This window comes from Elephas maximus, chromosome 2 (assembly GCF_024166365.1).
Source record: "Elephas maximus indicus isolate mEleMax1 chromosome 2, mEleMax1 primary haplotype, whole genome shotgun sequence".
NCBI lineage: Eukaryota > Metazoa > Chordata > Mammalia > Proboscidea > Elephantidae > Elephas > Elephas maximus.
The window spans coordinates 74,623,221-74,635,521 of NC_064820.1; the positions used below are offsets into that span (position 1 = coordinate 74,623,221).

At 39.9% G+C, this 12,301-nt stretch overlaps 1 protein-coding gene across 1 annotated transcript; it reads left to right on the forward strand.

The window, feature by feature from the left end:
* The first annotated feature begins 588 nt into the window (after positions 1–588).
* Positions 589–10,499, forward strand: CCNB1 (cyclin B1). Its single transcript, XM_049864947.1, has 9 exons — positions 589–789; positions 1,421–1,591; positions 1,682–1,828; positions 4,753–4,935; positions 8,079–8,237; positions 8,644–8,880; positions 9,248–9,388; positions 9,915–10,025; positions 10,207–10,499. Exons 1-9 carry the CDS (start codon positions 769–771, stop codon positions 10,312–10,314), a joined length of 1,278 nt encoding a protein of 425 aa, XP_049720904.1. The 5' UTR covers positions 589–768; the 3' UTR covers positions 10,315–10,499.
* Positions 10,500–12,301: the final 1,802 nt, after the last annotated feature.

Sequence of the window (12,301 nt, forward strand, 5' to 3'; positions counted from 1 at the left end):
CTAAAAAGAATTGGCTTTGGGAAATAATTTGGCTTTTTGGCAGGTTAAGAAACTGCCATTATTCTTAAGGGACAATGCTGTGCAAAAATCACGAATCCAAAAAACGTGAGTTCAGTCCCCGCATGGCTAATTTGTGTTACTCGGAAAGTCACCTAAGCCTCTCTGAGCTTCAGTTCCTCCACTCTGGAGGGCTAACTGGAATGATCAAATGAAAGAATGCATATTAAATATTAAAGCCCTTCATGAACTGTAAGACATTGCTGCTACATACCAACGTAGAAGTGGAAAGTGTGTAACAATAAGTAGGAATAGAGCCGCAGCTGCCTTTCACGCTTCCAAAACTGCGGCCCACTCCACCGTCACTTTTCGGAGACCACCAGGCCTTCTCCTTGCCTGGCTCAGTGGAGCACACCGCTCGCCCTTCCAGGTGGCAGATGCCGCGGCGCTACACCACGTGAGGCCTCGGCCCCGCGCCCTTGGGCCGCAGCCTCGCTGTGGCCCCGCCTCCTTTTCGAACGTCGTCGCGGGATCGCCCTTGGAAACGCATTACCGGAGGAACCTGCACCCGCCAATGAGAGGGGAGTGAGTGCCACGAACAAGCCAATAAGGAGGGAGCGATGCGGGGTTTAAACCCGAAGCCGACCCGGCTCCTCCCGGCTTGCTGCGCAGGAACGGCTGTTGCTTGGTGGTAGCTTTTGGCCCTGGCTTGTCTGGGGCTCCCGAGTTCTCTTTCCTCCCTGTGAATTGCTGCCTGGTGAAGAGGAAGCCATGGCACTTCGAGTCACCAGGGTGAGTTGCTGCGAACCGAGAACAAACGCGACCTTCCTTGCTGCGTGCCCTGTCGCCCTTTTTCGTCTGCAGAACCTCCCGACCGGAGATGACCCGGGTGGCGATTTGGGGAAGAGGATGGGGGGGGAGGTGTCGCCCGGTGTGTGCCGAGGTGAACTCCTTACATAGTGGGTCGGGGCGGGGGTTGGGGAAGGAAAGGCAGACGGACGGAAAAGTGACAAAAAGAACTGAAAGGGCCTTGGATAAGTGTTTAGAGAGGGGGGAGGGTCGATAGGAAACCTTTTTTCTTTTTAAGACGAGGTAGAGCCCCAGGGTGAGCCCCCACCAACCGTGTAATCTCCGTCCTAGAAGGAAGGTGCCAGCAATTGGAGGCTTTCGTTTCTTTTGAATGTAAATTGACAGCATTTTAGAGCTAGCTGGGCCTTCACCGAAGTTCAATTCAAGTAAATGAAGAGATTCAGGAAGGGAAATGGCTTGCCACAGACATCGAGTAGACCCTGGTGCCCAGGTTTCCCCTCCGAGCCCATTTCCAGCCGGCTTTCCTCCCGAGAGCCTCTCTTGTGCCCCACCTTAATTAACTTTTGACTTACTCCAGCCTGGCTAAACTCTAAAATGGTCTTCCTTCTTGCAGAACACGAGAATTAATGCTGAACTTAAGCCGAAAACCAGTATGGCAGGCGCCAAGCGAGTGCCTATGGCCACTGCTGCAGCCCCCAAGCCCGGGCTGAGGCCAAGAATAGCTCTTGGAGACATTGGTAACAAAGTCAGTGAACAGCCACAAGCCAAAATGCCCCTGAAAAAGGTAACTATCTTCCTGACCCAACTTCTCTTTTAAGAGTTCACCTGTGGCTCTTGACAGAGAAACATTCCATTCTCTCCCTTCCATCTACAGGAAGCAAAAACTTCAGCTGCTGGAAAAGTTATTGCCAAAAAACTGCCCAAACCACTGGACAAGACACCTTTGCATGAGCCTGAGCCAGAGCCTGAGCTAGAACGTGAGCCTGTTAAGGAAGAAAAGCTTTCGCCTGAGCCTATTTTGGTAAACTCATTCTTACCTGTTTTAGAGTCTCTTGGTTGTTTCTCTCCCCTCATTTGAATACATAGTAGTAATAGTAACATTTATTTAGTGCTTAGCATGCTTTTTTTAGCATGAGGTAGGTTAACATGCATTAATTCATGTAATCTTGACATACACTCTGAAGTTACTCTTCCATCAACTTTTTTAGACAATGGCTTACAGAGGTTATAAGTATCTTTTCCAAAATCACACTACTAATAAGTGGCACAAATGGGATTCAAACCCAGGCTGTCTAGCTTTAGAAACCTATACTTTTTTTGTATGTGTGTAGTAAAAGTATATATAAAAAATCTTTGCCATTAAAAAGACCAGACTTAATGGTCTGACTGAGACTAGAAGCACCCTGGTGGTCATGGTCCCCAGACCTTCTGTAAGCCCAAGACAGGAACCATTCCCAAAGCCAACTCTTCAGACAGGGATTGGATTGAACAATTGGATAGAAAATGATACTAGTGAAGAATGAGCTTCTTGGATCAAGTAGACAGATGAGACTATGTTGGCATTTTCTGTCTGGAGGGGAGATGAGAGGGCAGGAGGGGGTCAGAAGCTGGCCAAGTGGACGCTAAAAGAGAGTGGAGGGAAGGAGTGTGCTGTCTCATTAGGGGGAGAGCAATTAGGAGTATATAGGAAAGTGTATATAAATTTTTGTATGAGAGACTGACTTGATTTGTGAACTTTCACTTAAAGCACAATAAAAAAAATCTTTGCTGTTTCAACATTTTTTACATGTACAATTTAATGACATTAGTTACTTTCTTCATGTTGTGCAACCATTGCCACTATCCATATACAAATTTTTCCATCATCCTGAAGAGAAATTCAGTTCCCCCTGACTCCCCTTCCCTCTCCCTCCTACCCCTAGTAAAAAAAAAAGACCATTAATAAACTTTGGTCTCTATGCCTTTGTCTATTCTAGATATTTCTTAGGAGCCTATGTTTTTAATTGCTCTTTTATACTGCCCTCCTTTGTTAATGGGATTAAGTAGTAGCTGGTTGGGCCAAAGATTTTGCTTACGAGTTAAAGCCTTCTCTGTCTAGAATTTATTGTCTGAAACAGAATGTTCTCTTGAAAAAAAAAAAATTTTTTTTTTTTTTGGTCACCTAGTTTCTGTAGGTATACCATGTTAGTGTGACATTAATTAGAGCACTACATTACTAATACTAGAGTTAAACAGAATCGTAACTCCTGTTCTGGTGTGCCTCTGGAAAGTTCTTTAGGAAACTTTTTAGGGTTTGACTTTTTTCAACAACTCTTATGTCCTAAAATTCAAAATGTTGTTACGAAAGAAAAATCATATCTTGGATGAATGGTATCATTTTGCTGAAGAAAATGACAGCCTTGGTGATATACTTGAGGAGGCATATACCCTGCTCCAATTTTAGGTACCTCTAATGTGGCCACTAAATAAACCTGTAGCATTGGAATATATACAGATGTGAAGCAGAAATAAAATGTAGCACTTCAAAGAAAGTAGCTAAGAAGATAATTAAACACTTAGCCTCAAAAACCAAGAACTTTTTTTCAGGTATGTACATGTATCTATCCCTGTGAAGGAAGGAAGGCTATCTAAATAAGCTTTGCTGAAAGTTTAATGAACTGCATTCTGAGGCTCTAATTTTTTCAATTTAGCTAGAGCTAGTTGGGAAACTGATCTGTAAAAGTCATTCACCTTAGCTTCTTATGTCTAAGGGTAAGAGACTTGAGGCTATTGCTTTAGTATTTACCTTAGGGACATAACATGAAACGTGTAGCATGCGTAGTCTTTTCAGCATGCCAGAGTACCTGAGGTTTCCTTAAGAGTCTCATACTGGCTCTTGTCTTTGCCTTCCCACTTTTTAAGAATATCTTTCCCACCCTCTCTTTCATCTAGCTAATAACCTCTCATCCTTCAAAACAGATCAAGCATCAATTCCCGAAGCTTTCCTAAACTTCCACCATCCTACCCTTGTTCCTATAATCTCATTATTTACTTATCGTTTCTAAATTTTAACCTCCTGAGGACTCTATAAATCTGGTTCCTAGCACAAAGCTTGACTTGAAAAAAGTTCTCAATAACGTTTGAACATTAGCGGAAAGGGAGTTTGAAGGAAATGCCTAGTTATAGGTCAGTTAATCTTTAGTATTTGGGACAGAACTTGTGTTCTGAGTAGTGAGAAGCAGCCCATGTTTTGAAAGAAAGGTGTGTACATTCTGAAGACTTGTCATTCATGTGGATTAACTTCACATGATGGTGCTGATAAACAGATTCATTACTTAACAGTTTCCTTTGTAGGGAAGTCTAGAATATGAATCTATTTGCTCCTATTATGTTTTACCCATTGGCACTTAAGTTCTGCCAGTTCCAAACTGGCTCAGTCTAAGTTGCCATTTTACTTTTGATAAATTAGTCACACCTTAAAGAGAAATGGAATAAATTGAAAAGAAGATAGTTTTTTGTTGTTGTATTTTTTTTCTTTTAAGGAAATGAATTACACCCTCTGCTCACCTTATCCACATGGTTAGGTTCCAAAGACCAGGTGTTATACAAAAATGGGAGGTGGCTACATCATATATAACTGCCAAGTGACATCACTACATAACTGCCAAACCACTGAGAATCACGGCTCAGACAAGGTGACACATAGCCTTAACCATCAAAGCCAGTGTTAAACTTAGCACTGTGTTACTGCCAGGTGTACTTTGTTAGTGTGCAAAATAGTTGGGTAGTAGATTTTTTTACTATTGTAAATGCAAAATGTTGGATAATGATATAGGCAATAAGTGAGGAGAAGATGTGTATGTCTACTCAGCTGATGGTTTCTTGAATGCAGATAAAAATCTGACTTTCATTCCCCAACTACAGTGTGTGTTCTGCTATTATTTCATGAGGTCTCTCTGTTACAAGGTGGATACTCCCTCTGCAAGCCCGATGGAAACATCTGGATGTGCCCCTGCAGAAGAATATCTGTGTCAGGCTTTCTCTGATGTAATCCTTGCAGTGAGTGATGTGGATGCAGAAGATGGAGCTGATCCAAACCTTTGTAGTGAATATGTGAAAGATATCTATGCTTATCTGAGACAACTTGAGGTCAGTACTGTCGTTAGAGTCTTTGTTTTTTCTAAACTGCATCTAGCTTTATTAAAGGTATTTTCCATGAATGGTTTACAGTAATTCAAAGAGGACATGGGCAACATTTCTAAACAATAGATTTACAGCTTTCAAATTCTACTCCAAAATTCCATGGAATTCCAAAGATAAAAGCTCACTAGCCAAACCAGTGAAGTCTTTAGTTGCTCCATTGGACAGGAAAAGTTTAAAGGAAAGGTGGACACTACTGTGGCTCTTTCTAATGATGCCCTGTCACGGGCAAGTACAGATTGAATGGCATATCTGTATCTATCACAGTTGGGAGATGGCAGGTCCCAAATTCTGAGTCTAAGGAGGATAACAGCAGCAGAAGGTGGACAGGAGTAAGAAGGTGGTGAAAAACTATAGCCACCCCCAACGCAAGGTATTTTGTGCCAGTGTGGCTGACGTTCATGTGATTGTCAAGAAATTGTTCTTTATGTCCAAGAGGAGTACATTCAAAAACTAGGAGTAAATTTTCTGGTTTTCATCCATTTCATCCCACTTCTGAAACTTTGTGTTAGTACATTTTACCCTTTCCCAAAAATAAAATAACATTCTGTATGCTAACAACATAAAATATAGTTACTGGATTTATTCAATTGGTTTTTGTTTTTTTTTAATAATATTTTATTGTGTTTTTGGTGAAAGTATACAAAACTAATTAGGTTACCATTCAATAATTTCTACACAAATTTTTCAGTCTTAACGATGCATGAACATTCTTCCGGTTTCCATTCTGGTTGTTCTATTTCAAGTAATCTAGTTTCCCTGTCCCCTTACCTTCTCATCTTTACTTTAAAGTAATCATTGACCATTTGGTCTCAGATAATTTTTTTAAAGGAGCATAGTACTCACGGGTGGTATCTTTTATTTTGTGAGCCAATCTATTGTTTAGCTAAAAGGTGACCTTGGGATAGTTTCAGTTCAAGATTTAAAGACTATCTCAGGGCAATAGTCTTGGGCAGTCTTCTGGTCTCCACCAGGCCTGTAATTCTGGATTTTTTTTTTTTTTTTAAGAATTTGACGTTCTGTTTCACATTTTTCTCCCATTCTATCAGGATTCATCTACTGTGGCCCTGATCAGAATGCTGGGTAGTGGTAGCCGGACACTATCTAGTTCTGCTGGTTTCGGGGTAGATGAAGCCCTGGTTCATGTAGTTAGTCCTGTAGGCTAGTTTCTTCTTTACCAGTTGTTTGTTTTTTAAGCATTGTTTTCTCCCTCTCTTTTTTTTTTTTTCAGTTGTGCTTTAGGTGAAAATTTACAGAGCAAATTAGTTTCCCGTTGAATAGTTTTATATAAAATGTTTCATGACATTGTTTGCATTCCCCTCAATGTGTCAACACTCTCCCAATTTGTGTCCTGGGTTTCTTATTTCCTTTCTTACAGATTTTCTAGCCCTTTCTGTCCTCTCTTTGCTTTTGGGCAAATGTTGTCCTTTTGATCTCATATATTTGATTGTTCTAAGGAACACATTCCTCTGAGGTGTTAGTGTTTATTTTACGGGCCTGTTTCTATTGTTTGGCTAAAAGATGGTCTCCGGGAACCGCTTCAGTTCCAGGTCAGAAGGGTGTTTTAGGACCATATTCTCAGGGTGCCTCCAGTCTCTGTCAGTCCAGTAAGTCTTATGTTTTTTTGTGAATTTGATTTTTTGTTCTACATTTTTCTCCTGCTCTGTTTAGGACTCTCTGTTGTGATCCAATCAGCGGTCCGTAATGGTAGCTAGGCACCATCTAGTTCTGTCTTTGAGTCGTGTAGTCTGTGGTTCGCATGGTCCGTTAGTTCTTTGGACTTACTGCTCCCTAAGTCTTTGGTTTTCTTCACTCCTCTTTGCTCCAGACGGGAAGAGACCGATAGCTGCATCTTAAATGGCTGCTCGCAAGCTTTTAAGACCCCAGAGGCTACTCACCAAAGTAGGATGCAGAACGTTGTCTTTATGAACTGTGTTGTACTGATTGACACAGATATCCCCTGAGTCTATGGTCCTTTATTTTTGAACCTAGGGCTTTGTACTGTGAGGTGTTTGGTTATGTCTAAGAAGTTTCAATGACTGTGCCCCTTGTGTGCTCTGTTATCTATATTAATATACATGCAGCACCTACAATTATGTATACAATACATACAATATCCACAACCAAATCTCTATCTGCAGGTGAGTGTGCTCCCTTACACCCTTCCACACCTCTCTAGCATACCTATCTACCTATGTATCCATTTGTAGATTGTTTTTTAATACTATTGTTGCAGGATTATCTATGTTATAGTATTTACCGTAGTTGCCTTTTATTCTCGCATTTCTCTCAGTGTCTTGGTAATGTTGTGCTGACTTCCTCCATATTGTGTATTGCCTTTCCCTTCACCAATATTAACACATGTCTTCTATCTAGCTAGTAATTTTCCCTGCCTTGCCTTTCCATCCTGGTAACCATCAAAGAATGTTTTTGTTTTCTGTGTATAAACTTTTTCTTAATTTTTTATTATAGTACATTGTCTTCTCTTGACATCACTGCCTGGTGCCTTTGGGCATCTGTTTTCTACAGGATTAATCCGCAAGAAGACTTCCTTGGCTGGACCATAGTCTTCCTGCTTTGGTTTTCTTTTTTCCCTTCTTTAAAGTTTGTGCTCCAACTTTAGAGGAGCAGGTTTGGTGTAAATATATATGCATATGCTGGTCCTTCATGGTTCAATCTTCTACTTAGCCAATAGTGGTGCTGGAGTTTATACCCTGGAGCAGGAGCATGGTAGCACATGGATTCCAGCTGTTCTTAGGCTGAAATTTCCTCTACTTCATAAAGCTCAGGCTCTGGGTTTAGAGTCTTAAGTGAAGAGATCTGAGATGATGGCATGATGTCTTTATTTGGGAGGAAGCAGGAACAGGGTGTGGGGAGATCTGACTATATGAAAAACTTCACACACTGTCCTGTCAAGTTTTTGCTTTCTTCCTCAATGATAGAGTTGTTTCTAGTGACTATTCAGACAATTGACTTAAAAACTATCTTAGAGATTCTAAATGCTCCAGAGCTATCCTCTGGTAAATTATATTACCGGACAGACATTTCCCATGGAGTCTGGCTTCTAAGGATAACCAGCATTTCTTTTGTAGGAAGAGCAAGCCGTCAGACCAAAATATCTAGTGGGTCGGGAAGTCACTGGAAACATGAGAGCCATCCTAATTGACTGGCTAGTGCAGGTTCAAATGAAATTCAGGTTGCTGCAGGAAACCATGTATATGACTGTTTCCATCATTGACCGGTTCATGCAGGTAAGCATAATTCAGTATTTCAGCTAGAGTCCTAGCTTATTCATAAGAAGCTGACTTTTTCAGCTACTAGTATGTTTTTAAGCTACTAGTACTTTTTCAGCTACTAGTACAATGGTTAGTACTAACTAGAATGCCATTTCTAGAGGTTTCACATGTGAATGCTGTAGCTGAAAGCAATTTAAACACCTTTGCTTCATCTTGGCTCGATAAAAAATTTGTTTTTCTGCCCTATTCATATTCTTTGATGTCATAGCAAATCTTTTATGGCTGGTTGTTAGCAGGAAAAGAGTAAAATATGTCTTGGGAGTTAGGGTGTCATTAATGAGATTTTGTTATGGGACTATTTCTGGGACTTCTTTTTCAAATACATCTTACTTGTTCATCCAGTTGAAATTTCCTGTTGCAGAATAATTGTGTGCCTAAGAAGATGTTGCAGCTGGTTGGTGTCACTGCCATGTTTATTGCAAGCAAATACGAAGAAATGTACCCTCCAGAAATTGGTGACTTTGCCTTTGTGACTGACCATACTTACACTAAGCACCAGATCAGACAGATGGAAATGAAGATTCTAAAAGCTTTAAACTTTGGTCTGGGTCGCCCTCTGCCCCTGCACTTCCTTCGGAGAGCATCCAAGATTGGAGAGGTAAACAGATCCCTTGAGAAGCCCTTGGTATGGACATTAAGGAGTACTGCTGCTGACCTGGTCTAATTCAACTGACCTGTATTATATACCCGACTACGCTCTGCACACATGAGGTTACCATGAGTCGGAATCAACTTCAGGGCAACTAACAACAACAACATGGGGAAGGGATAAAGATGTTCTTTATTTCCAATCGGGCTGCATGTTAATGATATTATTAAGGCCTTCCATGGGCAATGCAGTTAAGAGTTTGTAGACAAAAATATCTTTTGTATTTATGAATGTGGGTATACAAATGTAGTTACAAGTCAGTGCCACTGAAACAAAACTCTGAAAACAGCACAGTGACCTGTGGATTTTATTACAGGTTGATGTTGAGCAACATACTTTGGCCAAATACTTGATGGAACTAACTATGTTGGACTATGATATGGTGCACTTTCCTCCTTCTCAGATAGCAGCAGGAGCTTTTTGCTTAGCACTGAAAATTCTCGATAATGGTGAATGGGTAAGCTCTAATCCCACAGGTGTGAAGCCTAGATTACCCCAAATTTTTAATTTGCTTGAATATGAAACTTTTGTCATTAAAGGACAATTCATATGGTTCCTAAACAAAGAATGTACTGAAGAAATGATTTAAAATAATGTTGTTTGGAAAGTCTTTACAGAATACTTCTAATTCATTACCTAATTTCATCTTTGTATACCCCTTTGAGAACAGATGGAGAAACTCAAACAGATCAAAGGACCTACTGAAAGTTTATTCATCTTCACTGATTAACAAAATGTTTCTCCTATGTGATAGGCACTAGGAATAGAACTATAAATGAGAAAGTATGCCTCAAGGAACTTGAGCTTTGGGGTAGACAAAGCAATTACTATAGTGTAATGAAAGAAAGGATATCTAGGAAAGGAGGGGCCTTAAATTTTAATTGCAATCAGTCTAGAATATCCATTCCCCCTCTCTTGATGAACAGTATTTTATAAAAACCATTGTTGATGAGCACTTTTAACAGTAACATTTCTTGTCTTAGACACCAACTCTACAGCATTACCTGTCATACACTGAAGAATGCCTTTTTCCTGTTATGCAGCACCTGGCTAAGAATATAGTCATGGTGAATCAAGGGCTTACAAAACACATGGTAAGTTGATGAGCAGTACTGTAAGATGTAGGAGGAAAAAAGAGAGAAAACGAATACTTCATGCCTGAAAGTACATAGCTTATTTTTAAGGAATTGATGTTTTAAATGAATATCAGTAACTTTGCATCTTGGGATGTTTGTATGTTTTTCTTCATTAATTACCATTGCTTTTCCCTTCCAGACTATCAAGAACAAGTATGCCACGTCTAAACATGCCAAGATCAGCACACTAGCACAGCTGAATTCTGCAGTAGTTCAAGATCTAGCCAAGGCTGTGGCAAAGGTGTAACTTGTGAACTTGAGTTGGAATACTATATCTGCAAATAAAATTGGCACTGTGTGCTCTGTCTGTATATATTATATGTTACATTTACTTACTTTTAATAAAGTTTGTGGCCCTTTTTACTTTTTATATCTTAACTCATTTGGATGTGACTGCTTCCTAAAAATTGTCTTAAAGGTATGGTGGGGAATATAAAAAAAAGATTAAACTGCTTTCAGTTTACCTAGGAACCCAACTAATGTATATAATTATTGCCTATGTGTTTTATATACTTGGTAGTTCTTTATGTGAATTCCTGAGGTGGTGAAGGCACTTAAAACCTTCACTTCCACAGGGCAAACTGCATGTAAGCCAGCTCATAAAAGGGCCTGCTGCCTGCTTCAAAGTAAAAGTCTACCACCTCACCCCTAGTTCCCTTGTTTTCTGTTTCCTCTGGGGGTTGTTTCTATAATTCTAAATAATCTACTTTTACCACTATCTCTTAAATTACTAAGTTTAGCTAGTATCAACTCACATTTGAAAAATAAGAATTTTAGTTTATGTTCTAAACCCCGTTCTCATTTGTTTATTGGTTAAAAAAAAACAAAACATGCTCAAAACAAATACAAAGGTATCTAAAGAAAAAGTTAATTTGCCTATCCACCTGAAGGATATCAACAGTTTGGGATATTCTTCTATGACATATAAACATAGGCATGCATATAAATTATTTTGGGTACCTAAAAAAAAAATGGGATGGTTCTAAGTACATAGCAATTCCTTTCCACATATTATATAGTTTTACCTGTATTGGGGTATTATATTTCATAGTATAGGTAATGAATTCAACCATTCCCCTGCTGCATAGGCATTCAGATTGCTTTTATTTTTTGTCCCTATAGACAAGGCTGTTAATCATCACATACTGTACTTTTTTTCTTTTTAATGTACACTGGGTTCCTCAAAGAGTATGTGCATTGAAGTTCAGACAGGTACTGGAGATGGAAGTTCTCAACATTGTTAGCAACGTATGTTGTTAGGTTCTGTCGAGTTGGTTCTGACTCAGTGACACTTGTGTACAACAGAATGAGACACTGCCCTATCCTGTGCCATCCTCACAATCTTTGCTGTGCTTGAGCCCATTGTTTAGCCACCATGTAAATCCATCTCGTTGAGGGTCTTCCTCTTTTTCACTAATCCCCCCAAAATTTTTTTTTCCACTTTACCAAGCATCATGTCCTTCTCCAGTGATAGCAATGTATAATAGTGCTTTTTTTTCTTGCATCCTTACCAGTACTGGAAATAATCTCTCCAATATCTGTGAATCTGGTAAAAAATTCTCTCTTTGTTTGCTGTTTCAGTTTATACTTCTGATGTCTAAAACAAAATGGTTGCCATTGAATCAACTGCAACTCATAGTGACCCTATAGGACAAACTGGAACTGGTTCCATAGGGTTTACAAGGAGCGGCTGGTGGGTTTGAACTGCTAACCTTTTGGTTAGCCACCAAGCTCTTAATCACTGTGCCACCAGGGCTCTGGTGTCTAGGTTAATAAATTTTGGGTTTTGTCTATTTGTTTTCTATTTCTGTGAATTGTCTTTTCAAGCTGCCCTTTGCCAATTCTGTCTTTCCTATTGGGTTATTAATCTTAAAAATACGTAAGACTTTCCAAGTTTGTCATTTACCTTTTGACTGTTACACTGCCTTCCCATACACAAACATGCTGTTCATGCTATGTTTGTATGGACAGGAAGAAAACAGCATTGTGTGATCTAGTGTAACTCTGGGGAAACTAGGTATAAAATGGAATGCTCAGCTATCTTGCTGAAAAGGTCCAAACTAGTTTTTTGCCTCGAAGTCAGTGCCCCTCACACAACGGACCTATTGAAAAACTACAAATCTGGCCTCTACATGTTCTGTATTTTCTCCATTTTCCGTTCACTTGCTGCGGAGAAAGCTCAACTATAACCTGCTAAATTAACAAGCAGACACGGGGGCACCGAATCCCACCCA